This window comes from Narcine bancroftii, chromosome 6, assembly GCF_036971445.1.
Source record: "Narcine bancroftii isolate sNarBan1 chromosome 6, sNarBan1.hap1, whole genome shotgun sequence".
NCBI classification, from domain to species: Eukaryota; Metazoa; Chordata; class Chondrichthyes; order Torpediniformes; family Narcinidae; genus Narcine; species Narcine bancroftii.
Genome location: NC_091474.1, coordinates 97,405,314 through 97,432,362, shown reverse-complemented (window position 1 = coordinate 97,432,362; position 27,049 = coordinate 97,405,314). Strand labels below are relative to the sequence as shown.

Here is a 27,049-nt window from a genome sequence, read left to right as displayed (position 1 = left end):
GATGTCCTGAGATTCCCACCACTGGGTTTTCTGGATAACCCGGGATTACCACTTCACTGGAATTCCTTTATATCCTGGATTGCCACCGCTAGATTGAATATCCTGAGATTCTCACCGCTGGAATCGCGAGATATCCTGAATTCCCACCTCTGGATATTCCGAATTCCATTGCTGGATTCCCTGAATATCCCGGGATCCCCACCACTGCAATCCCCTGGATATCCCGGGATTCCCATGGCTGGAATGGCTGGGTCTCTCAAGATTCCCACAGCAGCTGGAATATCCGGACCAGGGTAAGACCATCTCCGCCTCTCGCCTCCCCCCACCCCCACGCAGTCCGCCACGAAACGCGTTTCCTACTTCCCCCTCCCCATCCCACTGCATGAGGACCACCGCCCCCCCCCCCACCCTCCTTCCCACCCAGCCCCACTGCGGTTAACCCCTTTCCCACCCCACCCTATGACCCTCACCCGGATTGGGATGATGTGACTCGGGCAGTTGATGACCGGCAGCCCGGCCTCGGCAAGCAGCCTCCGCAGGTGCTTGACGTTACGCTGGTGGCCCCTCCGCAGGCGCCGGCCTTCATCGCCCTTGAGCAGCCGGACAGATTCCAAGGCCCCGGCCAGTGCCATCGGGGGCAGCGCCGTAGTGAAGATGAAGCCGGCGGCAAAGGAGCGTACAGTGTCTACCAGCGCCGCCGTGCTAGCGATGTAGCCGCCGACGCAGCCAAAAGCTTTGCCTGCGAAGGAAACAAGTGAAGTTCCGCCGCCAGAAGAGGTCCAAGCCCCAGCTCAGGCCCCTCTTGGAAAGTTCCCCTCCCGTTCTCCCCTGCTCCTAAGATGAGCCCGACGTCCCCAGAACTGACCCGTCCTGCCACCATAGAGGGTTGTCGTCAGGTGGAACAGATGAGATGGGGACATTTAGACGGACGTGGACAGGCAGGTGGGTGGGCACATCTATGGATAGGACGGGTTTAGAGAGTTGTCGTCAAGAGGGACCAATGTGGGTGGAACGGATAGAAGTAAATGACGGGTTTAGAGGGTCGTGGGCGGGTGGGACAGATCCAGGTTTAGCACAGGTTTAGAGGGATATGGACAGGTGGGATTCATGAGGGTAGGAACATTTGGATGGATCCAAGGAAAGCACGCGTTTAGCGGGAAGCGAGGCCAGTGTGGATCCATGGATAGAATGAGTTGAGAGGGACATAGGCAGTTGGGACCAGTGTGGGTGGGAACATTTGTGTCGGGGTGGGCACGTTGCACCTGCTGCCTCCCTGAGCCACTCCACAATTAAAACGAACTCGAATTCGATGCACCCTTTGCCAGTTCTGACCCTGGGACAGCAGAGAAGGAGAGTGAAGTTAACTTACCAAGGGTCCCCGAGATTATGTCCAGCTTGTGTAAGATGCCATCCCGTTCCCCGATGCCAGCGCCGCGGGCCCCATACAATCCCACCGCATGCACCTCATCCACAAAGGTGATGGCCCCGTATCGGTGTGCCACATCGCACATCTCCTCCAGGGGGCAAATAGCACCTGAGTTGGGGCAGCGGGGTAGGGGGGAAAAATGTGCTTTATATGTGAAAACAAAACAGCTGTTGGCCTCGGTGAGTCAGCTCGCAGAAACGTTGGAGAAACTCAACAGGGCTCATGGAAGCAAAGGGTCATCAATATATGGATTTTAATAAGGAATTTGACAAGTTCAGAACATGAGGCATGGGATCCATGGAGTGTCTGGATTCAAAATTGGCTTGCCTTTAGAAAGCAGAGAGTAGTAGTGTATCGGAAGTCCATCAAGAGTGGAGTTCTGCAAGGATCATTACTCTCTGCGATTTTTAGAAATGGCATAGAGGAAGAAGTAGGTTTGCTAGTGATATGGAAGTTGGAGGAGCTGTGGATAGTGTTGATAGATTATAATAGGAGATAGGGTGCAGAGCTGGGCGGAAAAGTGACAGATGTTCAATCTGACTAAGTGTGAAGTGATGCAGTTTGGAAGGTCAAACCAGAAGGTGGAATATAGGGTTAATGGTAGGATATTTAACTGTGTGGAATAACAAAGGGACCTTGGGGTACAAATCCATAGATATCTTGTTGCTCCACAGGTTGATATGACAGTTTATAAGGCCTGTGGTATGCTGGATTTCATGAGTGGAGGGGGGGGGGGGTTGAGTTTAGGAGGCATACAGTAAACCTCTGATGAGATCACATTTGGAATATTGTGTTCAGTTCTGATCACCTCATTGCTGGAAGGAAGCTGTGGAGAGGGTGCAGAGGAGATTTACAAGGATGTTGCCTGGATTGGAAAATATGTCCATGATGCAAGATTAGCAGAACTAGGACTTTTCTCGTTGGAGCGAAGAAGTATAAGACGTGACTCAACATAGGTCTAGATTTTCAGAGAGGCAGAGGGTGGACAGCCAGCGCCTATTTCCCAGGGCAACGATCGCGATAGCAAACACCAGAAGACATCTGTACAAAGTGAAGGGAGGGAAGTTTAGGGGAGACATTAGGGGTCTTTTTTTTTTACAGAGATTAGTGAATGATGGTTCAATGATGGTTTAGGCTGGAGCAATGGGAACATTTAAGAGACAAACAAGCACTAGGATAGAAGAAATCCAATGGGATTATGAGATAGGGAGGGTTTCCTTTTTTGTCATATTTGTAGGTCTGCACAACATCGGGGGCTGAATGTCCTGTACTGTTCTGTTGTATGAGACAAGGTGGTGGGAAGATGGAGGAAAGGAGAAAAGGGGTAGAGCAGGGAAGGCGTGGAGAGTTTCGAAAGAAGAGAGGGATAGGGAAAGCTGGAGGAAAGGAGAGGATAGAGTAAGAGAAGTTTGCTGCGATGGTCTAAGTCTTCCCTCCCACTTACCATCCATCGAATGCACCGTCTCGAAGGCGACGATCTTTGGGGCGTGGGGATCTGCCTGGCTCAGTAGCTGCTCCAGATCTGGCACGTTATTGTGACGGAACACGTACTTGGGGACCCTGCTATTGCAGATGCCCTGGATCATGGAGGCATGGTTACCGGCGTCGGAATACACCTCGCAGCCTGCGGGAGGCAGAGCGGCTCGTCAGCCTTCGCTGGTCTTACAGTCTCGACGAGGGGGCAGGCAAACCTCCGCTACCTCCCCCTCTCGCATCTCTAACTCTCTCCGCTCTCACACCCTCTCTCTCCATACCTTCTCTCAGCACTTTCCGTTTCTCTCTATGTCTGCTTCCCTGTATCTGTTTCCCCCTCTCCTCCATCCGTCTTCCCCTCACCTCTCTCCCACATACTCTCTCCCACCACTCTCTATCCCCACTCTTACCTCCTCTCTCTCTCCCTTCATTCTCCCCCTCTTTCCTCTCCATTCCCTCCCCCTTCACTCTCCGTCTCTTTCCCCGTTTGTATGAGTGTGTGTGTATTGCGGGCGGTGGGTGGGTGTGTCTGTGTGCATGTGTGTGTGTGGGGGGGGGGGTTGTGTCAGTATGTGTGGGGGTGTTGTGTCTGTGTGTGTGTGGGGGGGGGTGTGTGTACGTGTGTATATATGTCCATGTGTGTGTGGAGGGTGTGTGTGTCTGTGCATTTGTCTGTGTGTGCACGTGGTGTGTTTTCTCCCCCTCAGCCACAATGGCCACGTGCTACCCAAGGTGCTATGTAGCGTGGTTGAGCGGAATCTCACGACCCCCATCTCTCTCGCTCCCCTTTTTGTTTCTCCCCCTTCCTTTCTTGCCTTCTCTCCCTCACCATCTTCCCTTCGTATTTTTCCTTCCCTCTCTCACCGTCTCTCTCCCTCTTTCTCTCTCTCGCCTCACTCCCTCTCTGTCTCTCCCTCCCTCTCTCTCTCCTGCCTCCCCTTCCTGCCTTTCCTCATCTATCCCCCGAAAGCCATCTCAGCCCCAATCTGCCCATCGTCCTTTGGCCCCGTGCGTTATGACCTGGGAGCAGCCTTGCCAGCGTGAAGAGCGTGGAGTCGTTGGCCACAAAGCAGGAGGAGAAGAGAAGGGCAGCGTCCTTGCGGTGAAGGTCGGCCAGCTCAAGCTCCAGGTCGACGTGGAACTTGCTGGTCCCCGAGATATTCCGGGTGCCACCCGCCCCTGCACCGTATAGCTCCACAGTCTCCCTGGAGAGGGAAGCCTTGGTCAATTTCAGGTTACTTGCCTCACGGTGTGTTTGGTTGGATTCCTTCAGCGAGCAGACCACTGAGTTAATCCGTACAGAGTACAGCAAGTGCAAAGATCACAGACGGCGGAGTGACACTACCTGGAAACAGACCCTACGACCTGGCTTGCCCGTGCCGACCAGTGTCCCCAACCACACTGGTCCCACCTGCCCACCTCCCTCTAAACCTGTCCCATCCATCCTATCCAGTCTGGCCCCACCTGCTCGTCCCTATAAACCCGTCCAGACCATGGATCTCTCCAAATATCCCACCCACTCTGGTCCTACATGTCTTCGTCCCTCTAAACTTGTCCCATCTGTGGATCCTGCGTGGCAGCTCCCTGTTACTGCGGGGGACGAAGCGAGAGTCACATCAATTAAAGAGGGCTTTCCCTGCTCACTTACGAGATGGCACTCAGGACCCGGGGGTGACAGCTCATTCCCAAGTAGTCGTTGCTGCACCATACGGAGATGTCTCGGCCCTTGGCCAGCGGCCTGGGGTAGTGCTCGGCGAATGGATGTTCTCCGGCCCGGCGGTTCACCATCTTGAACACGCGGTACGTGTGATCCCGCACCTTCTCCTCGATCTTGGCTTCAAAGAAGCCGTCATAGTCAAAGGCGTGCAGTTCTGATAGGGTAGAAGACAGGGAGAGCGTAGAGGGTGGTGAGGATGGGGAAGCCGTTAGAAGGAGGAAGGAACCTTCAAGGAGGGGCATGAGACGGGGACCCCACAGCGCACACGATTACCCCAGGATCACGGGCACCCCAGGGTTCCACACTCCCCCCACAGACACCGCAGGGACACACTATCCCCCAGTCTCATACAGACACACATAAGTGCATACATACGGCATATAGATGAATGCACACACATACACAGACGAACACGCATGCACACACAGATGAACATACACATACACACAAATGAACATACTCAAACACACACATATACGCACACACAGACAAATCCACACATGCACATTCTTTTTCTCTTTGGCTTGGCTTCGCGGACGAAGATTTATGGAGGGGTAATGTCCACGTCAGCTGCAGGCTCGTTTATGGCTGACGTCCGATGCAGACACGGTTGCAGCGGTTGCAAGGGAAAATTGGTTGGTTGGGATTGGGTGTTGGGTTTTTCCTCCTTTGTCTTTTGTCAGTGAGGTGGGTTCTGCGGTCTTCTTCAAAGGAGGTTGCTGCCCGGCGAACTGTGAGGCACCAAGATGCACGATTTGAGGCGATATCAGTCCACTGGCGGTGGTCAATGTGGCAGGCATCAAGAGATTTCTTTAGGCAGTCCTTGTACCTCTTTGGTGCACCTCTGTCACGGTGGCCAGTGGAGAGCTCGCCATATAACATGATCTTGAGAAGGCGATGGTCCTCCATTCTGGAGACATGACCTAACCAGCGCAGCAGCGTGGATTTGATGCTGTCGGCCTCTGCTATCTCAAGTACTTCGATGTTAGAGATGAAGTCGCCCCAATGAATGTTGAGGATGGAACGGAGACAATGCTGGTGGAAGCGTTCTAGGAGCTGTAGGTGATGCCGTAGAGGACCCATGATTTGGAGCCGAACAGGAGTGTGGGTATGACAACGGCTCTCTATACGCTAATCTTTGTGAGGTTTTTCAGTTGATTGTTTTTCCAGACTCTTTTGTGTAGTCTTCCAAAGGCGCTATTTGCCTTGACGAGTCTGTTGTCTATCTTGTTGTCGATCCTTGCATCCGATGAAATGGTGCAGCCGAGATAGGTAAACTGGTTGACCGTTTTGAGTTTTGTGTGCCCGATGGAGATGTGGGGGGGCTGGTAGTCATGGTGGGGAGCTGGCTGATGGAGGTCCTCAGTTTTCTTCAGGCTGACTTCCAGGCCAAACATTTTGGCAGTTTCCGCAAAACAGAACGTCAAGCGCTGAAGAGCTGGCTCTGAATGGGCAACTAAAGCGGCATCGTCTGCAAAGAGTAGTTCACGGTCAAGTTGCTCTTGTGTCTTGGTGTGAGCTTGCAGGCACCTCAGATTGAAGAGACTGCCATCCGTGCAGTACCGGATGTAAACAGCGTCTTCATTGTTGAGGTCTTTCATGGCTTGTTTCAGCATCATGCTGAAGAAGATTGAAAAGAGGGTTGTTACGAGAACGCAGCCTTGCTTCATGCCATTGTTAATGGAGAAGGGTTCAGAGAGCTCATTGCTGTATCTGACCCGACCTTGTTGGTTTTCGTGCTGTTGGATAACCATGTTGAGGAACTTTGGGGGGCATCTGAGGCGCTCTAGTATTTGCCAAAGCCCTTTCCTGCTCACGGTGTTGAAGGCTCAACAAAGGTGAGGTCAACAAAGGTGATGTAGAGTGCTTTGTTTTGTTCTCTGCACTTTCCTTGGAGCTGTCTGAGGGCAAAGACCATGTCAGTAGTTCCTCTGTTTGCGCAAAAGCTGCACTGTGATTCTGGGAGAACATTCTCGGTAACACTAGGTATTATTCTATTTAGGAGAATCCTAGCGACGATTTTGCCTGCAATGGAGAGCAGCGTGATTCCCCTGTAGTTTGAGCAGTCTGATTTCTCGCCTTTGTTTTTGTACAGGGTGATGATGATGGCATCACGAAGGTCCTGAGGCAGTTTTCCTTGGTCCCAACAAAGCTTGAAAAACTCATGCAGTTTGTCGCCAGCCTTCCAGACCTCTGGGGGGATTCCATCCATACCTGCTGCTTTGCCACTTTTCAGTTGTTCAATTGCCTTATATATCTCTTCCCGGGTGAGGACCTCCTCCAGCTCTAGACTTAGGGGCTGTTGAGGGAGCTGGAGCAGGGCAGATTCTTGGACTGAGTGGTTGGCACTGAGAAGAGATCGGAAGTGTTCTGACCATCGGTTGAGGATGGAGATCTTGTCACTGAGGAGGACTTCGTCATCTGAGCTGCGCAATGGGCTTTGGACTTGGGGTGCTCAGCCTTTAGAGCCTCGTAAAAACCCCTGAAGTCGCCAATGTCCGCGTTGAGCTGGGTTAGTTTGGCGAGGCTAGTCCGCCCTCATTTTGGATCTCCCGGAGTTTGCGCTGAAGATGGCTGCATGCGTGACAGAGGCTCGTTTCTTCTCTGGCCAGGACAGCTTTGCAAGGTGAGCCTGGTGGGCAGCTCGCTTCTTTGCCAGCAGCTCCTGGATTTCCTGGTTGTTTTCGTCGAACCAGTCCTTGTTTTTCCTGGAGGAGAAGCCCAGTACCTCTTCAGTGGATTGCAGTATGGTAGTCTTCAGCTGATCCCAGAGGGTTCCAGGGGACGAGTCCGTGAGGCGGATTGCATCATCGAGCTTTGCTTTGAGGTTTGCCTGGAAGTTTCCTCTCACTTTGTCTGACTGCAAGTTTCCAACATTGAACCTCTTTCTGGGGGCTTTACTGTTCCTGGACTTTGGCATGAAGTGAAGGTTGAGCTTGCAGCGAACCAGCCGATGGTCAGTGTGGCATTACGCGCTGGGCACGACCCTGGTGTGGAGCACATCTCGTTTGTCTCTTTCTCGCACCGGGACGTAGTCCAGGAGGTGCCAGTGTTTGGATCGGGGATGCATCCAGGTAGTCTTCAGGCTGTCCCTCTGCTGAAAATGGGTGTTTGTAATGACAAGCCACTGTTCTGCGCAGAGCTCCAACAGGAGGCGCCCGTTGTCGTTGCACTTTCCGACACCATGCTTGCCCAGGATTCATGGCCAGGTTTCTGAGTCTTTGCCGACGCGAGCGTTGAAGTTGCCAAGGATGACAACCTTGTCGGCTGTTGGGGTGCATTGAATGAGGTTGCGCAGATCAATGTAGAACTTGTCCTTTTCTGCTGGTCCGCCTGGAGGGTTGGAGCATAGACACTGATGAAGGTGATGCGACGCTTGTTTTGAAGGGGGAGTCGCATGGACATGATCCGGTCCGAGTGGCCTGTCAGGAGGTTTTCGAGTTTGGAGGCAATGGAGTTCTTGACCATGAAGCCTACACCAGATAGGCGTCATTCATCCATAGACTTGCTAGACCAGTAGAGTGTGTAGCCCGCGCTGCATTCTTGGAGGCAGCCTACATCTGCAAGGCGGACTTCACTGAGAGCGGCTATGTCGATGTCAAGTCTGAGGAGTTCATGTGCGATGAGGGCAGACCGACGTTCAGGTCAGTGGCTGTCAGCCTTGTCTAGCATGGTTCTGATGTTCCAGCATGCTAGCTTGAGTTTGTGAGCATCTTTTGAGGAGGAGGACGTGGAGGAGGAGGACGTGGACATGTCCTCGGGCCTGCGCAAAGGAGCTTTTAGGTGGAGTGCAGTGTGTGCAGTTCTGGCCCCACCCTTTACACGCATGGTTCGTGTGCCGTGGCCAAGCAAGCTGGGATGTTGCAGCGAGGTCCTTGGGTCCTTGGGTCGTAGGTTTTATATCGGAGTGGCCTTCTCCTATGCAGGTTTCTTACTCGGGCTGGAGGGGCCTGCCTCCCTCCGGAAGGAGGCGGGGGCCCCGGTCCGGGCACAGGGAAAGCAGTGGCGGCCCCGGCCCGGTCCGGGCAGAGGGTAGGCGGCGGATGCCCCGATCCGGGCAAAAGCGAGGGGGAGGCGGCAGCCCCAGCCTTGGTAGAGTGAGGCAGGCGGAGGCCCTGGTCCAGGTAGAAGCGAGGGGGCAGTGGCGGCCCCGTCCTCGGTCGAGTGAGGCAGGCGGAGGCCCCAGTCCGGGCAGAAGCAAGGGGGAGGCAGTGGCCCCGGCCTCAGCAGAGCGAAGCAGGCATGCACACACACAGATGAATATACACATACAGACACACACATGAGCGCGCACACGCACACAAGCTGACACACACACACACACACACACACACACACACACAAATGCACACAAGCAGAAACACAGTTGAACACACACACACACACACCCTTCCTACCCCTGTTAATGTTGTCCTGGAGAAGATGCGTAGCCGCCACGTGTTCCTGACAACCATCCTGCACCTCCCTAGCCGAATTCGCACGCCAACCCCGAACACCCTGGCCATCAGAATGTTCTAGAAGTGAAGCTGAATGCAATGGTAAATGTCACGAGAGATTAATGGAAGATAGCTGAGCCTTCTCATTCGTCAGACGCTAAGATTACTTCCGATCAATCTCGCTCGCTTCCATCCCCTTTCACCTGGCAGGTACTGACTGATGCGCTAGCAGATAACGCAAAGACTCGAGATGTCATGGACAGTAAGGAAAGCTTTCAAAGCTTGCAGAGGGAAATCTGAGCTGCAGGACGCCAGGTGGAATTTAACATAGGCACATGTGAGGTGTTGCTACAAGCTGGGACTTACACTGTAAATTGTTGGGCACTGAGGAGTGCTGTGGAACGGAGGGATCCGGAAATACAGGTGCATAATTCCCTGAAAGTTGTGTCACAGGTCGATTGAGTTCTGGGGTAATGTTGCAGTTCTATAAATACTCTGGTGAGTCCACACAGAATATTATGTTCAGTTCTGGCAGCCTCATTACAGGAAGGATGTGGAAGCTTTATAGAGAGTGCAAAGGAGATTTCCCAGGATGTTGCCTGGATTGGAAATTATGTTTATAAGGCAAAGTTAGCAGAGCTGGGGGTTTTCTCTTCAGAGCGAAGGAAGATGAAATGTGAACATTAAGTTTCCAAGATTATGAGAAGCATAGATAAGGTGAACAACCAGCACCTTTTTTCTCAGGAAGGGAGTAACAAACACCAGAGGACATCTGTATAAAGTGAAAGGAGGAAATTGTAAGGGAGACATTATGGGGAGTGTTTTTTTTATAAAGGAAGTTGTGCATGTGTGGAATGAATGCATTACCAGGGTTGGTAGTGGAGAATGAAAAAATAGGAGCATTAAAGAGATTCTTGGACAGGTACATGGATGAAAGAAAAATAGAGGGTTATGAAGTATGGAGGGTTTAGGTGGTTTTGGTAGGTCTACCTGGGTTGCACAATATTATGGGCTGAATGGACTATATACTGTGCTCTAATGTTCTATGATCTCTGTCTCCAACCCTCTACTACTGCACGTCTTTTCTCCCAACCCACTCATCACCTACTGACTCCTCAAATCTTGACCCTCACATCTCCTACTAACCCCTCATTCTCCGACCCACCCATCACCCACTGACCACTCACCCCTCCTGACTCAGCCATCATCTACTGACCCCTCACATCTTGACCCTCACATCTCCTATTGACCCCTCATACCCTGACCCACTCATCACCCACTGACCACTCACCCCTCCCAACCCACCCATCAACCACTGACTGCTCACTCCTACCAACCCACCCATCACCTACCAAACCCCTCACTTCTTCAACAGCCCCTCTAATCGTCCTAAAGCAGTGATCAGTGCATCCTGAAATGTTGGCCGCTCTATCCATCCACCCTCAGGTACTACCCGACCACCCCCCTTCCCATTTCCCACTCCAACCATGTCCCCACCACTCAATCACCTCGCTGAGCCACCACGTCCTCTTGCACCGCGAGGCTTGCTGCTTGGATCACCCCAGAGGACCCTCTGGTGACTTCGAAGTCCACGAAAGGGCAACTAGAAGGTGCTGGGTCGAGGTCCCGGTCGTCGGATCCAATTGTGGGCTTGGCTGGAGCCCGTTGGATGGAGGCTAATTTACCAGCGCCTGGGAAATAACATCACATGCGGATGTTGTATTAAATATACAAAGTGCCGGAGAAACTCAGCAGGTCCCTCATAGATAAAGATGTGTGATCAGTGTGGCCTGAGTATTTCGATAAGATAAGAGAACAAAACAGGCAGGTGCATCATTAATATGGTTGGCATAGGAGGGGGTCCACTGAGAGGAGAGATGCGGAGGAATTTCTCAGCCGAAGGTGGTGAATCTATGGAATTTGTTGCCACTGGCAGTTGTGGAGGCCAGGCATTGTTCTTGATTAACCAGGTCTTCAAATGTTATAGGGAGAAAGCCAGGCAAAGCAGCTGAGTGGATCAGATAATGATGAAATTGCAGGGCTGAATGGGCTATTTCTGCCCCTGTGTCTTCTCGTCTTTTGGAAGCAGGGCAAGGGGAAGAGCATAGGCCAACAGTCTAAAGGGTATAGGTGGGCCTGGATAGAAAGGCAGGAGGGAAAAGGAGATAATTGGTTGGGAGAGGGGGTGTGGCTCTGTAAATGCAGAACTGGAGGAAAGGAGACACAGGGAAAGGGGAGAGAGAGAGGGGGGGAGGGAGAGAGAGAAAGAGGGAGGGGGAAAGAAAGAGAGAGGGGAGGGGGAGAGAGAGAGAGGAAAGGAGGGGAGTGAAACAGAGGGTGAGGTGGAGGAAAGGAAACAGGGATAGGGTAAGGATGGAGTCGGGGATGATGTTAATACCATCAGGTTTTGGGTGCCCAGACAGAGGTGTTGCTCCTCCAGTTTGCTGGCATTCTCAGCCTGGCTGTGTGTGAGACCATGGGAATAGAGTGGGAAACTAAAATGGGTGGCCACTGGGAGATCCCTGCTACTGCAGCAGACAAAGCGAAGATGCTCAAGGAAACTATGTCCAGTCTCTCTTATCAGATCAAATCAGATACAATTTACTGTCATGTAATAAAACAGAATCAGAATTTATTGTCATGAACATGTTATTAAAGTTAGTGTTTTGTGGCAGCATCATTCATAATATGGCCACTGGCCACCGTGACAGAGGTGCACCAAAGAAAAGGTACAAGGACTGCCTAAAGAAATCTCTTGGTGCCTGCCACATTGACCACCGCCAGTGGGCTGATAACGCCTCAAACCGTGCATCTTGGCGCCTCACAGTTTGGCGGGCAGCAGCCTCCTTTGAAGAAGACTGCAGAGCCCACCTCACTGACAAAAGGCAAAGGAGGAAAAACCCAACACCCAACCCCAACCAACCAATTTTCCCTTGCAACCGCTGCAATCGTGTCTGCCTGTCCCGCATCGGACTGGTCAGCCACAAACGAGCCTGCAGCTGACGTGGACTTTTTACCCCCTCCATAAATCTTCGTCCGCGAAGCCAAGCCAAAGATTCATAATATGAACAATCTTACAACTTACTATTAAAATAATTGTGCACGAAAAGTAAGGCAGTGTCTTTAGTTCATTGAATATTCAGGAATCTGTTAGCAGAGGGGAAGATGTCCTTTCGATGATTGTTCATCTTTCAGCTCCTATACCTTTTTCCTGATGGTAGCAGAGTGAAGATGTCATGGCCTGGGTGGTGGGAGTAGAGGCTCTTTGAGGATAGAGGCTGCTTTTTTAAGACACTGTCTCATGTAGATGTCCTTCATGGAGTGAAAAGTTATGTTACAGGCAAAGTTAACAACTCTCTGGAGTTTATTCTTATCCTGAGATTTGGCATCTCCATTCCAAATAGTGATGTAACCAGCCAAATGCTCTCCACATGACACCTGTAGAAGTTAACAAGTGTCTTCAGTGACATACCGAATCTCTTCAGACACCTCACAAAGAATAGCCGCTTGTGAGCCTTCTTCATTTTACAGAAATGTAATATAACACCAAAATGTATTTAGTCTTCCATAAAGCAGACAAAGATTCCCTATGAGTATTGCCTTTAATGGGCAGAAGGTTTTGCGGACATTTGCCAGAATTTCTCCCAGAAATGCAAAGTTGGGCATAGAATTGCAGACTGAGTTCAATCTGGATAAGTGTGAAATTGTGCACTTTGTATGCCGAACTTGAAAGTGGAGTATGTGGATAATGGCAGGATTCTTAACTCTGTGGAGGAACATTGGGATCTCAGGGTCCAGATCCATAGATTCTTTGTTGCCAGGCAGGTTCATAAAGCAATTAAGAAGGTGTGCAAAGTGATGGTCTTTATTGGTTGGGGGGATTCAGTTCAAGAGCCCCGAAGCAATATTTCAGCTCTATAAAACTCTGGTGAGACCACACTTGAAATATTGTGTTCAGTTCTGATTGCCTCATTACAGGAAGAGAGGGAGAGAGAGAGAGAGAAAGAAAGAGAGAGAGAGAGAGAGAGAGAGAGAGAGAGAGAGAGGGAGGGAGGGAGAGTGAGAAAGAGCAGAGATGATTTACCAGGATGTTAACTGGATTGGAGAACGTGTCTCATGAGGCAAGGCTAACAGAGCTCGGGCTTTTCTCTTTGGAGATTAAGAAAAATGAGAGGTCTACAAGATTATGAGAGGCATTGAAAAGGTAGACAGCCAGGACCTTTTTTCCCAGGGTGAGAGTAGCAAACATCAAAGGAAATTTATACACAATGAAGGGAGGAAGGTTTAGGAGAGACATCAGAGGTAATATTTTTACACAAAGAGGTGTGGGTGCCTGGAATGCATTGCCAAGATTGGTGATGCAGGTGGAAAAATAGGGGCATTTGTCACCGAGGCAGGAACATAGATGAAAGAAAAATAAAGGATTATAAGGTAGGGAAGGTTTAGTTTATTTTGCTGGGATTTATAGGTCGAGGGCCGAAGGCTGGAATGTTCTCTGAGGGGTTAAGAAATCAGGGGAGGTTTCTTTTATATAGAGAGTGGTGGGTGCCTGGGTATGGTGGTGGTGGAGGCTGGTACAAATGGGGGCACTTAAAACATGCTTGGACAGGCACATGGATGCATGATACATAGAAGCTTATGTGAGAGGGATGGAGGACTTGTATTGATGTAGAGTATATTTTTATGGTGTCAGGACAACAGCGTGGGCTGAAGGGGCTGTCCTGTGGTGGAATGTTTCCATGTTAACATAACAGGGTCCAGTTCCCTGTCTCCCACACCCAATTTACTCACCGGAAGCTCCCAGCACCTTCGCCCAATGGAGGCCAAGAGTGGATGTAGCCCATCCACGGGACATGGCAGGGCATCGCCCACCATAAACAGAGAGCATGGGCTCCACCCTGCGCTGGAAGAGTTGGGGCATCCGGAGCAGGAATGGGCATCTGTACATGAGGAACCCCATTCGGTCTGGAGTAAAAAAAAATATTTGGTCAGAATGGAGGCAGTAACAAACTCTCCTAATGGTGAATGGAGGCAGGAGGGGTGTTGGTCTGGAATGATTTCACAGTTAGGCCTTATCTATCCACTATAGAGCACAGATCGGGACATTCGGCACTATTCACCCATTCTGATCCGCTTGGCATTCTGTCCTGTTGAACCTCATCCAAACCTTTCCCATCTAGATAATGTGACAGGTTATGTTGTATTTTATATTGTATATAGATATGTTTTAAAGGATATTGTGCAGGTCTTTTTTAGTGTAGGTCACATGCAAGCACCTCAAAACAGATCTCATTTAAAATACTGGAGCTCTGCTCAAGCCAGACAAGGTGGCTCTGAGTGCCTTTGCAAGAATATTGAAGAGTGCCCAAGGGACTTCACTAATGGATTGCTGTTTTGAAAAGCAACAAATGAAAGAACTCGGAGGAGTAGGTTCAGGAGCCGCAGGCTGTCTGAGTGCAGTTTGCTGTTCTAAGAGAGTCATGTAGTTTTTCAAGCAGAGAGAGTCAAACAGATTTTTTTTCTAGGAGGGGGAGAGAGAAAGAGAGAGAGAGAGAGAGAGGATTGAGTTATACAGTGCTAGAGTTCAGCAGCAGCAGCTGGGACTGGAACAGGACAACCTGGCAAGCTGTGGAAAACCCCATTTTGAAGATGGGTTGTGAGTTCTTAGTTCAGCCTAGTCAAAGCCATTGTGGTCCATACAAGAGGAGAGGACTGACTGTCTAATGTTTCACCTGAAATAAGGGAAACAAAAAGGAACTCTGTGGTGACCTGAAAGAAAGAGGTTATCATTTGAAAAACCCTGATGGGGCAAGTTTCTTCGGCAAGTCACTGATGTGGCTGATTACAAAGAATCAGTTTATGTCCAGCAAACAACAAATTTCTCTCTGAAAACTTACACACACAATACATAGAATATGCGCTTAGAATGAGAAAGGGGTTGTTAGGTTAAATTAATAGTAATAAGTTAGAGTTTGATCCTGTTTCGTGTTTAAAGATGATTAAAAACAACTTTTGTTTAAGTAAGCATTTGCCTTGGTGAATATCTGTTGCTACTGGGTTTTGGGGTCCTCTGGGCTTGCAACAATATCAGGTCGAAATAAAGACTTTCCACTGGTCCCAATAAGTGTTGCCAAGCACAGAGATCTTGTGTTTCACGTTCGTCGTCCTTGAAAGTGGTATTACAATTTATAGGGTGATCAAGAAAAGGATCGCTATGGTACAAAATTAATGGTGGGGATCTAGGGGTTGTGGTCAAGCAGAGGGTCCTGAAGGGTGTAGTAGAGCAGAGAAGTCTCCTGCTTGTTGTGGAGCAGAGGGATTTGTGAAGTTTTGCAGAGAAGAGGGATTTGAGGAGAGCTGTGGAGCAGGTGATGTGGGGGTTGTGCAAAGGCAAAGATATATGGGGAGGGTTGGAGGGTGGTGTTGTAGAGTAGGTGTGTATGGGAGAGCAGCGGAATACATACATGGTACCTTGATAGTGGGATCACAGGGAGATGGGGTGGTTTAAGAAGACTCTCTGTACATTGGCCTTCATTAGTCAAAAGATGTTGTATAAGATGTTGATGAGGCCACATTTGGTGGATCACGTTTAATTTTGGACACCTCGCTGCAGGGCAGATGTGGTCGAGTGGAGAGAACTAGGTGGTGACAGCTGAGCCACTGGGAGAGGTAAAGCAGTTTGGAGGATTTATTGGATGGAACGGAGAAGAATGAGGGGTACATGGGTAAATAAGGCGTCTTTTGCCTGGAGGCGGTGAATTGGTAGCCAGAGGTGGAAGGTGAGGGGCAGAGATTTAATAGGAACCTGAGGGATGACAATGATTTTACACAGAGGGTGGCAGCCATTTGGAATGGGCTGCAGGAGGAGGGGGGTCAATGCAAGGACTAACGTAACATTTGTACAGATGGGGCAGGTGGGACCAGCAGTAGGTTGGACATTTGGATGCAATCACAGATAGGCTGGGTTTTCCCTTCCTATCCACGAGTCCATGCCTCCAAAATACACCGATTAATAACCGACACACCCATGTACATTTTTAAAGGGTGGGAGAAAACCCACACAGGCATGGGGAGGACATGGAAACTCCTCACGGACAGCGCAGGATTTGAATCAGAGTTGATGGTGCTGTAATGATGTTGTGCTAATTATGATACCCAATGGGCAGGCAGACCAGTGTGAGTGGGACATTTGGATGGATCCACAGATGGGATGGGGTTTTGGGGATGTGGGCCAAATGCAGACAGGTGGACATTTTGAGCTGAGCTGGGAAAATTGGGCAGAAGGGCCTGCTTAAATGCTGAATGACTCTGTAACACGATGATTTGTTGACCAGTGAGAAGGATCCTTCTGTGAGCTGCACAGAAAGTGAAGGTTGCAGTGAGAAGATGGAAGGGGTGGGAAGGAGCTGCAATGGAGTTCCTCAGAAGCTTGATGGTGGCTGCAAGGAAAACCTCATGGAGGGAGGGGTTAAGGAAAGGGGGGAAACGTTGAAGGGTAGGGTGAAAGGGAAGGGGAGAGGGAGAGTAAGGAGATGTAGGCTGAGGTGGGGATTGAAAGGCAAGGTGGAGGAGAAGAGAAGGAAGGGGGTGGAGATAGAGGGGAAGGGAGATTGTAAGGAAGTTGAGGGGAATGGAAGGGGAGCGAGTTAAGGGGTGAGAGGGGGAAGGTGTTGAGGAGGTGAAAGTGGATGAGGAGGGAGGGAGAGATGGAAGGAAGAGGAAAAGGGAGGATGGGGAGCGAGGGACGAGGAGAAAGAGATAAAATGGACGGAAGGGGAAAGGAGAAGAGAAGAAGAGGACTGAAGGTAAGAAGGGGAGATTTCCTGGCCTGATGTGTAAGGTGTCCTGGGGAGCAATGGGACGGGTTGTTCAGGGAGCAGGAGGTGTAAACGGGGATGGGGGTTGTGGGGAGGTTTGCACCTTGTTGGAATTCCTATCCTGGCTGGGAAACAAGTTGGGCAAGGCCCGTGCATTGAGGTAAAGCCTTATCTCTGTTGGACACACGCTGTGCTGGGTGGGGGGTGGCCAAGGCTCACATCCTTCAATCCTTCAAAGCAGAGAATGCAGTGTTTGTTCACAACACAGGCACCCTCCTCACACCACCTCCCCTCCATTCTCACCTCACAAACTGCGACCTCCATTGCTGGAAACGAAGACCAGTCAGTCCTTGGATGAAGGTTGATGGGGATGCAGAATACAGGACCCACGGAAAGGCAGGCGGTGTTCATTCAGGGCAGGGGGGAAGTTGTGCATGAGATGGGGTTGGGGCATTCAAATGGCAGGGCATCCATTTACAACAGAGATGCGGGGGCATTTCTTCAGCTCGAGGGTGGTCAATCTGTGGATTTTGTTTCCACAGGTAGTTGTGGACACCAGGTCATTGGGTGTACTTAAGACCGAAATTGAGATATAGCTTCCTGATGAGCCGGGGCATCAAAGATTTGGGAAGAAGGCCAGACAGTGGGGATGAGTGGGATAATGGATCAGTTCATGGGCAGACTCGATGGGCTGAATGGCTCCTGCGTTTTCTGGTGTTTTTTATTGGATGAAAAAGCAGGGGAAAGAGCACAGGACAAAGGGCAATGGACCTGGATAGAAGGGCAGGAGGGAAAAGCTGAAAATTGTTCAGGGTTGGGAGGGGTCAGTGGTTGTGACTTTCATTACAGAACTGGAGGAAACGTTACCACATGCCTCTCTCTCTCTCACACACACACATACACACACACACACACACACACACACACACACACACACACACACACACACACACACACACACACACACTCTCTCCTCTCACACACATCTCTGCTCACCCATCCCCTTCTCTCTCTCCTTACACTCAGACACACAGATACAAACACACACACACGCATGCCCTCACTGATGCACACACACACATTTTCTCTTTCACTCACATACTCAGGCTATTTTCTAAATGGAGAAACAATTCAAAAAATGAAGGTACAAAGGGAAGGAAGTCCTAGTCCAGGATTCTCCGAAGGTGAACTTGCAGTCAATAGCAAGGAAGGCAAACGCAGTATTATCGTTCATTTCGAGAGGACTAGAATATAAAAGCAAAAATGTAATTGTGAAGCTTTACACGTTGTTGGTCAGATCACATTTGGAGTATTGCGAGCAGATTTGGGTCCCGTTTCTGCCGGCTTTTGAAAAGGTCCAGAGGTTATTGACAGGAATGGCCTGGGGTTGAGAGGGTTAATGTACAAGGAGCATATGATGCCTCTGAGCCTGTCCTCGCTGGGGTGCAGAGGCGTAAGGGACGATCTCATTGAAACCTTCCCAACATTGATAGGACTGAATAGAGTGAACACGGAGAGGATGTTTACAGCTGTTAGAGAGTCTAGGACAGGAGGACACGGCCTCAAAATAAAAGGATGTCCCTCCAGAACAGAGCTGAGCAGCCAGAGAATGGTGAATACGTGGAATCTGTGGCCACAGAAGGCTGTCATCCATATAACCCTAGAGCCACAGGCCATTCGGTCCTTTTGGTCTGTGCCGAAAACATACCGCTAGTCCCACTGTCCTGCACCCATTCCAAAAACCACCAGACCTCTCTCATCCACGTATCCTTCGAACTTACAAGTGATCCCGCATTTGCCACGTCGTTCCACCCTCCCACCACTCTCTGAGTGAAAATGATCCCCCTAAGCTTTTCCCCTTTCACCCTAAGTCTATGTTCTCTTGTATTTATCTCTCCTAATCTAAGAAGAAAGAGCCTACTCGCATTTACTCTGTCTATACCCTTCATCATTTTGAAAACCTCTATCAAACCTCCGCTCATTCATCGAGTTTGTTCTTGATTAATCAGGGAGTCAAGTTTGTGGTTAGAAGGCAGGAGAATTGAGTTGATATAACAGCCACGGATCCTTCACCCCAATATTCCCCCAAATATCTCACCTTTCGCACTCAACCAACATCCTCGAGTTCTTGTCTCTCACCTAGCCTCAGTGGGAAAATCATACTTGCATTTACTCAATCCGACCCCCTCGTAATTGAGTCCTCTGTCAAATCTCCCTCGTTCTCTGACACTGTCACTCATTTCCTCGTCCCCAACACCCTCGTAAATCTTCTCTGCACTATTTCAATCTTATTGATACCCTTTCTGTAGTGAGGTGACGAAAACTGCGCACAACACTTCAAATTTGGCCTCACCAATGTCATATACAAATTCACCAAGACATTCCAAGCCCTACACTTAACACTTTATGAAGGACAATGTGCGAAAATGCGTATTCACGACTTTCAGCGAATTGTGTGTCTTTATTCCCGGAACCCTCTGTTATGCCGCACTCGGCAGAATCCCACCGCTAACCGAGTATGTCCCATTTTGATTTGCCCTCGCAAAGGGCAAACCTTCATACGTCCGCACGGGGACAGATCATTTAAACACATACCTGGCAGTGCCGGGATTCAAAGTTTCCGATTAAGTTCTGGTTCGTTTCCTGTTGTCTTGCACTGAAGACGAACAGTCAACAGGCAGGAAAACAAATTGCAAAAGGTTTTAAACAGTTGGTTTTTTTTTTCTCTCTCTCCTCAGTCTCTGGGTGGGGCTGTTTGTCACTATGCAGGGGCAGTGCAGATAATGAGACCATAACCCATGTGCGGAGCATCGGATAAGCCCGTTCCGGGAAGCTGTCTGGAGAGGGATAAGGTTGGCCGATGGGGTGTTGGTCGATGGGCTAACACCAAGGTGAGATAAGATTGCTGCGACCGAGACCAGGTTCTGATGACTTATTGGTTGCTCCGTGGTTCAAACACAGGCTGTTCCTGTTGGGAAAGCGAATGCGTCATGGATATGGTGATACCGGTTCAATCCCGACATCTGCTGCTGCTCTCTATCCCTCAGCCGCCCCCCCACCCCCACCTCCTCTCTTTCTCTCTCACTCCGCCCCTCCCCTCTCTCATTTACTCCGTTCCATTTCCTCTTTCACTCCGTTCCTCTTTCCCCTGTCTCCTCCTCTCCTCCTCCCAGCACTCCCCCTCTCACCTGTCAGTTCACCCCACCACACTCTCCCCTCTCTCTCCCCTCCATCTCCCCTTCGCTTTCCCTTTCCCCTGTCATCACTCCCATCTTTCCCCCCACTCCCCCATCTCTCTCTTCCCCTCTCCTTGCTCTCTCTGACCACAGGGAGGAAAAGAGAGAGTATGCGAGTGTGTGAGCGTGTGAGTCTGCGTATGGGCTTGTGTGTGAATGTTTATGTGTCCGAATGTGTGTGTGTGTGTGTGTATGTGTGCGTGTGTGTGTGTGAGAGAGAGAGTATGTGTGTGTCTGTGTGTGAATTTGTGTATTTGCGATTGTATCTGCGCGCGTGTGTGCTTGAGAGAGGAAGAGTGAATGTGAGTGTGTGTTTCTCTCTGTGTGTCTATGTGTGTGTGTGTGTGTGTGTGTGTGTGTGAGAGAGAGAGAGAGAGAGAGGGCTGAGTGAGAGAGCGGTGAGTGTGAGAGAGAGGAGTGAGGGGAGAAAGGAGGTGTGAGGGGTCGGGGGAGGGGGGGGGGGAGTGGGTGTCTGTCTCTGTGGTTAGCCTGGTTGGCATGATCAAGATAGCGCGATGGTTGGCTTTGCGTGCTGCAGAAACCGATGGCTTCTCCGAAGCGGGTCCATAGTGGGGAATGCTTCACGACACCCACGCCCTCTGATGTCCAATTCTTCTGCTTTATCCGCGAGCGCTTCGCGATCACCGCGCCGGCAGGTCAGTCTGTGGTCTCGGGCACTGTCGAGCCAAAGTCACTCGCAAATCCGAGGGACAACACCTTGTCTTCCATCCTGGCCTTCTTTAAAACCAGACGGCATCAATATCGACCTCCAGAACCTCTCCACCCCCCCCCCCCTCCCTCCTTACGTTATTCTGACCCCCTCTCCTGGAATCCATTCTCAATTCACTCCTCATTCGTTATGCCCCCTTCCCTTCCCTTCACCCAGACCCCACTCCAGCTTCAGGTGTAATCGGCAAATTTGTAGAAGGCCTTTAAATAATGCCGAGCCACACAGTGTAGAGAGACTGTGGATCAAATTGAATAGGACAGGAGGGAAACGTAAAATAGATTTAATTTCATTAAAAAAATAACTCGCCACAGAATTAGTACAAAATAAATATTTGCAGACAAAATAAAATTATTCTTCTTCCGCCTTGGTGTCAAGATCGGAGGAGTCGATGCCAACCTCTTCATAGTCTTTCTCCAGGGAGGCCATGTCCTCCCGGGCGTCCTGGAACTCGCCCTCCTCCAGCCCCTCGCCCACGTACCAGTGGACGAACGCCCGCTTGGCGTACATCTTGTCGAACTTGAGGTTCAGACGAGTCCAGGCCATGGAGATGGCGGTGGTGTTACTGAGCATGCAGACGGCGCGCTGCACCTTGGCCAAGTCGCCTCCCGGCACCACGGTGGGGGGCTGATAGTTGATGCCGACCTGTGGAGAGGGAGAAAGCGAAGAAGAAGGAGGGGGAGAGGGGAAGGGAGATGGAGAGGAGCGGGAAGGATGAACGGGAGAGAGGGAAGAGGGAGTAGGGAGAGGAGAAGAGGGGCAGCGAGGTGGAGAGGTCGAGGAAGGGGATAGAACGAGAGAGAAAGAGAATGTTAATGTCAGTATCCGAGACCCAACTCTCCCCCTGACACGTTAGGGCAGGGCCGCTGCCCTTCTCTTCCGGGGACATGGGTTCAATCCCGACCTCTGGAAGAGAAATGGTGGTTGGATGGTCAGGGTTCAGGACAATGGGTGTGAGCAGAATAATAATAGATCGGCGGGCAAGAAATGGTCCCAAGGCCTATTTCTGCACTGTACTGTTCTTTGGCTTTCTGCTTCTGTGGGTAATCTGATTCGCCTTAGCTCCTGTCCAGCAGATAATTATTTTCTGCCAGGGACGACGCTGGTGCCCTGAGTTGGCCCATACTCTTGTTTTTCTTGAGCGAATGCGACCAATCAATGGTAGCAAAGGAATGGAAAGTTGGCTTCATGGCTGAAAGCAGAGTGGGGGGGGGGGGGGGGGGAATGGACAGTTGGTTTTCGGATTGGGTCTGGTGCTGTGCCACAGGGTCCAGTGCTGGGTTCTCAAGTTTCTCCTCCATTCAACCCATGTACATGGGAACATTCATGACAAGACTAGCAAATAGTTCTCCAGAGAGAAGGTTTGTCGAAGGATGCGGCAGGATTTCCATCGTTGCGCCCGCGGGCAGATGAATGATAAATGGAATTTAAGGTGTTGCATTTTGGAAGATCTGACTGGAGTAGGGCCGCCTAGTGCATCTGGCGTGAGTTGGGGAGCAGAATGGTGTCGAAGTAGAGGCAAATAGTGTATTGAAAGTAGTGACACATGCATACAGCGTGGTTAAAATAGGTTGCAGATTTGGGTCAGGTAGACTTCAATCCTGATGCACAGGAGACAACTCATGGGACTGTGACCTTGGCATCGGGCCTGTAAAGAGTTGTGATGCTGAGGAACATGCAGGCAGTTGGCAATTTCAGGTGAGGAATCTTTGTAAGATCGAGGCTGCTGGCGACTGAGGTCAAAGAACTCACATCAGACTGTGGACGGCTGGAGACTGGCTGAAAAGGTACCTTGGGGGTGGTCTCTTTTGTTTCTCTTTCTCTGATTGTAAGTGGCTTTGGGCAATGCTAATGAGTTTTGGCAGATGAAAGGACATTTTGAGTAACCTTTCATCTTTTATTAAATGACAATGAAATAATCTTGAAATGGCTGATGGCAGGATTGTTAACAGTGGGGAAGAGCAAGAGAGGGACTTTGGGTCCAAATCCATAGTTCTTCAAGGTATGGTATACTGGATTTCATTAGTAGGGGGACTGAGATTAAGAGCCATGTGGCTGACCAGGCTGGCCAGGTGGGCAAAGGAATGGATGAAGGATATGAATAGAGAGGAATGAGAGTGGTCACATTTTGGACATAGGTAGAACTCCCACAGAGAACGGAAGGAATCTGGCTAGTGTTTGGAGCAGTGCGATCTGGGAACACAGGTGCATTGTTCCTTGCAAGTGTGGCATTCTCTGCATTGAAAAATCTAATTTGAAGATCGTGGAGACATGTTGAGATGCAATTGGGACAGTATTGGTTTGGCGGACCAGAGGGGGGAACTTCCTGTTGGGTGGTGAAGGACTCACCTTGAATCCGGTGGGGCACCAGTCGACGAACTGGATGGAGCGCTTGGTCTTGATGGTGGCGATGGCAGCATTGACATCCTTGGGCACCACATCTCCCCGGTACAGCATGCAACAGGCCATGTACTTGCCCTGACGGGGGTCGCACTTGACCATCTGGTTGGCTGGCTCGAAGCAAGCATTGGTGATCTCGGCCACGGTCAACTGCTCATGGTAAGCCTTCTCGGCAGAGATCAGGGGCGCGTAGGTGGCCAGTGGGAAGTGGATGCGGGGGTAAGGGACCAGATTGGTTTGGAACTCCAGGAGGTCCACATTGAGGGCGCCGTCGAAACGCAGCGAGGCAGTGATGGATGACACGATCTGGGCCATGAGGCGGTTGAGGTTGGTGTAGGTGGGGCGCTCGATGTCCAGGTTGCGCCGGCACACGTCATAGATGGCCTCGTTGTCCACCATGAAGGCACAGTCCGAGTGCTCCAGGGTGCAGTGGGTCACAAGCACTGAGTTGTAGGGCTCAACCACAGCAGTGGAGATCTGGGGGGCCGGGTAGACAGAGAATTCCAGCTTGGATTTCTTCCCATAATCGACCGATAGCCTCTCCATGAGCAAGGAGGTGAAGCCGGAGCCGGTGCCTCCGCCGAAACTGTGGAAGATCAGGAACCCCTGCAGCCCAGTGCACTGGTCTGCCTGCAAACAGAGGAATGCAGGAACGCATTAGAAGAGAGACGGGATTAGATTGGGGGGGGTGGGGGGAGGGAGAGAGAGAGAGAGAGAGAGAGAGAGAGAGAGAGAGGTGGGAGGGAGGTAGGGAGAGAGAGGTGGGAGTGAAAGGTGGGAGCATAAATGACAAATGGAACTAGAGAGGGAACGAGAGAGAGAGCAGGGCAAAGGAAACGTGGTGGAGAAAAAGGAGGGAGAGACAGAGAAGGAGAGAGAGAGAGAGAGAGAGATCTGGGGGGGAGAGAGAGGAGAGAGAAGCGGGTGGAGGGAGGGGAGAGAGAGAGAGGAGGATAGAGGGGAAGAAGGGAAGGGGGAAAAGAGGAGGGAAATGGGGATAGATAAGCAGGGAGAGAGAGGCAGGGTATAGGGGAGAGGGAGGGAGAAAGGGACGTGAGAGGTAGGGAGGGAGAAAATAGAAATGGGAAGAGAGAGTGGGAGAGAGGGAGTGATAGGGGAAGGGGAGAGAGTGGTAGAGAGGGTAAGGGAGAGGAAGGTGAGAGGGAGAAGAGAGGAGGGACAAGAGGGTACGATGGGTGAGAAAGTGGGGGGAGAGAGTGTGAGAGTGGGGAGAGGATGGGAGGTGGAGCAGAGAGGTGGAGTGAGAGGAGGAGAGGGGAAAAGAGTGGAGAGAATGGGTGAGATGGGAGAGAGGAGGGAGAAAAGGGAGAGGGGCAAGAGGTGGGGATAGTGGAAGAAAGTGGAGAGAAACGAGGAGGGAGGTGAGAGGGGTTAGGGAGGGGAATAGAGAGGGATGGGGAGGGAAAAGTGAGGGGTGGACGGGAGAAAAGGAGGGGAGAGACAGAATGAGAAAGGAAGAGAGAGGAGGTGAAGAGAGGGGGAGAAATGAGGAGCAAGGGTAACGATGAAGATAGATGGAGAGAGGGGGAAACGTTGCAGAGCCCCTAGGCCCAGTCAAGCCTGAGAAGTGGAGTGGACCGGGAACGTTAGAGAGGGAGCGCCCAGTCCACATCGGGAGCGGGCAGGGGTCTAAGTGCCACAGTAGTTTCACACACACGCACACACACAATCTCACCAGCTTCCGGATGCGGTCCAGGACCAGGTCCACGATCTCCTTGCCGATGGAACAGTGGCCGCGGGCGTAGTTGTTGGCCGCGTCCTCCTTGCCTGTGATGAGCTGCTCAGGATGGAAGAGTTGGCGGTAGGTGCCGGTTCGGACCTCATCTGAGGGTGGGAGGGGGAAGAATAAAGGATTAACCAGTGCCACAACACTGAACACACACACACACCTCCCCGGGACATCGAGGCGGTATATATAGAACGCAGAACATTCCGGCACAGCACAAGCCCTTGGTCCACCATGTTTTGCTGATCTATCTTTTAAAACCTACTCAACAATCTACCCATCTCTCCCTCACTCCCACAACGCTCTATTTATTCTGACATTCATCTGCCTGTCTAAGAGAGTTTCAAATAACCACGACCGCCCGGAAATTCCCGCTTCCCTTTATACAGATATCCTCTGGCATGGGAAACAGGTGTTGGTAATATAATTTATCCATGCCTCTCATAACCTTCTATCCATCTATTAAGTCACCTATCATACTTCGTCGTTCTTCGATCCAGCCAACACCCTCGACTATCTCCTCAGTACCCTCCCCAAAGCCCGAAAGGTCAGCGCTCCGCTCTCACCGATGACAGTCGGCTCCAGGTCGATGAAGACCGCCCGCGGGACATGTTTGCCCGCCCCGGTCTCGCTGAAGAAGGTGTTGAAAGAATCGTCGCCCCCTCCAATGATCTTATCGCTGGGCATCTGTCCGTCTGGCTGGATGCCGTGCTCCAGGCAGTACAGCTCCCAGCACGCATTCCCAACCTGGGCCCCTGCCTGGCCAATGTGGACTGAGATACACTCGCGCTATGAATGGGGGGGGGGGGGGGAGGAAGGAGAGGGAAAGAAGTTGGGGAAAGAAGGGGGAAATTGTGAAAGAGAGGGAACGAGGAAAATGGAGAAGGTGTGAACGACGGAAGAGGGAAAGAGAGAGAGAGAGAGAGACCCGGTCACTTGACACGCTAATCGCTGTCCCCAAACCCCGAGCCGCCCAACCGCGCCCGCAGTTGCCATTCTTCCCTGCGTTCCAAATTACCCCGCGTTGCGGAACCGCGCGGATCGCGGACATGATCGTTTCTCTTGCAAGCCGGCGATCCCTGTGGACTTCCGCTCAGTAATGTCTCTCTATTTCACCCCCACCCCCCACGCTTGGTCCTCTATTATCATTTTAAACCGCTTGCCGTCTCTCTCCACCCCAGTGGGATGGGGAGGACCCCGCGGTTTCTTCCCACAGACCCGCCCTCAACACCTTCCGTGACGTCGCTGACACCCCACTGGGATAGTTTCCTAACGACAGCCCGCTTCCCATCCCGCACCAGGATCCCATTTCACCAGCCTCCCACCCGCCCCACAATAAAATGTGCTCTGGATAATGTTCTCCCTTCTCTTCCCAGACATTTCCCGTTGATCCCGTTGGGTAGGGTTTGGTCAGGGTTGATTTGGCTTCGGATGAGTCGAGTTGGTTGAAGTGGGTGGGGTTGGGCCGGTCCAGCCCAGCAAGTCCCGGGACATACCCACCATAATGAACCTCCTCCTCACGCAAACTCCAAGCGAATGGGTTGCCTGCTTTGAATGCGCCAATTTATGGCGCCCCCCCCCCCCGAAACGTTCCGCGCTTTCTCATTGGTGCGATTTGACAAACCCATTGGGCTCCCCGAACGAAGTAACAAAGCCAACGAGAACGTTCGTGCAAGTGACGGAACAAAGCGATCGCGGCAACCCTGTTATTCGAACGGCGCAAATGGATCCAGGGCCTCAACGGCCACTATATTAACCACTGGTTCTCTTGACTCTCTCCTCTGCCCCACAATGTATCGTATTTAAGGCTGAGGACATTCGCCCTGTCTCCAATGCCCCTCACTTTTTTTTAAACTTTTTGCACGCACGGGATATTATCTTGGCCGGGTGCTTCCAAAGTCAGTATTCCCCAAGTAGGGAGTCAGAATTGTACGCAATACTCCAGATGTGGTATTATCAGCTCCATGCCCTGCCCTTAAATTCCATCCTTCTGGTAATTAAGGCCAACGTTAAATTTGCCTTCTTGATAGCCTGCTGCACCTCCAAACCAACCGTTTGCGATTTATGCGA

General features: G+C 51.1%; 2 protein-coding genes across 6 annotated transcripts in view; both read right to left on the bottom strand.

Moving 5' to 3' along the window:
* LOC138736391 (5-aminolevulinate synthase, erythroid-specific, mitochondrial-like) overlaps window positions 1–19,722 on the bottom strand; it is a 36,682-nt gene extending 16,960 nt beyond the window's left edge. The window contains exons 1-10 of one of the 4 annotated variants that reach the window (XM_069885859.1): window positions 19,465–19,712; window positions 17,173–18,113; window positions 13,844–14,017; window positions 10,561–10,743; window positions 9,014–9,142; window positions 4,548–4,770; window positions 3,920–4,104; window positions 2,871–3,050; window positions 1,370–1,534; window positions 471–739 (exon numbers count right to left, since the gene is read on the bottom strand). In XM_069885859.1, coding sequence (XP_069741960.1) covers window positions 471–739; window positions 1,370–1,534; window positions 2,871–3,050; window positions 3,920–4,104; window positions 4,548–4,770; window positions 9,014–9,142; window positions 10,561–10,743; window positions 13,844–14,012 — 1,503 coding nt within the window. In that variant the 5' untranslated portion in view covers window positions 14,013–14,017; window positions 17,173–18,113; window positions 19,465–19,712. Of the gene's footprint in view, window positions 1–470; window positions 740–1,369; window positions 1,535–2,870; window positions 3,051–3,919; window positions 4,105–4,547; window positions 4,771–9,013; window positions 9,143–10,560; window positions 10,744–13,843; window positions 14,018–17,172; window positions 18,114–19,464 lie in introns of all 4 variants that reach the window. The other 3 variants (XM_069885858.1, XM_069885860.1, XM_069885861.1) reach the window with 3 other exon arrangements.
* A 1,377-nt stretch (window positions 19,723–21,099) lies between these two features.
* On the bottom strand, window positions 21,100–26,574 carry LOC138736393 (tubulin alpha chain-like). Of its 2 annotated transcripts, none has more exons than XM_069885864.1 (5): window positions 26,480–26,574; window positions 25,546–25,768; window positions 24,929–25,077; window positions 23,182–23,862; window positions 21,100–21,477 (listed from the first exon to the last, which is right to left on the bottom strand). In XM_069885864.1, exons 1-5 carry the CDS (start codon window positions 26,480–26,482, stop codon window positions 21,184–21,186), a joined length of 1,350 nt encoding a protein of 449 aa, XP_069741965.1. In that variant the 5' UTR covers window positions 26,483–26,574; the 3' UTR covers window positions 21,100–21,183. The 2 variants fall into 2 exon arrangements, with proteins under 2 accessions (XP_069741965.1, XP_069741963.1); XM_069885862.1 differs by lacking the exon at window positions 26,480–26,574 and adding an exon at window positions 25,998–26,228.
* Window positions 26,575–27,049: the final 475 nt, after the last annotated feature.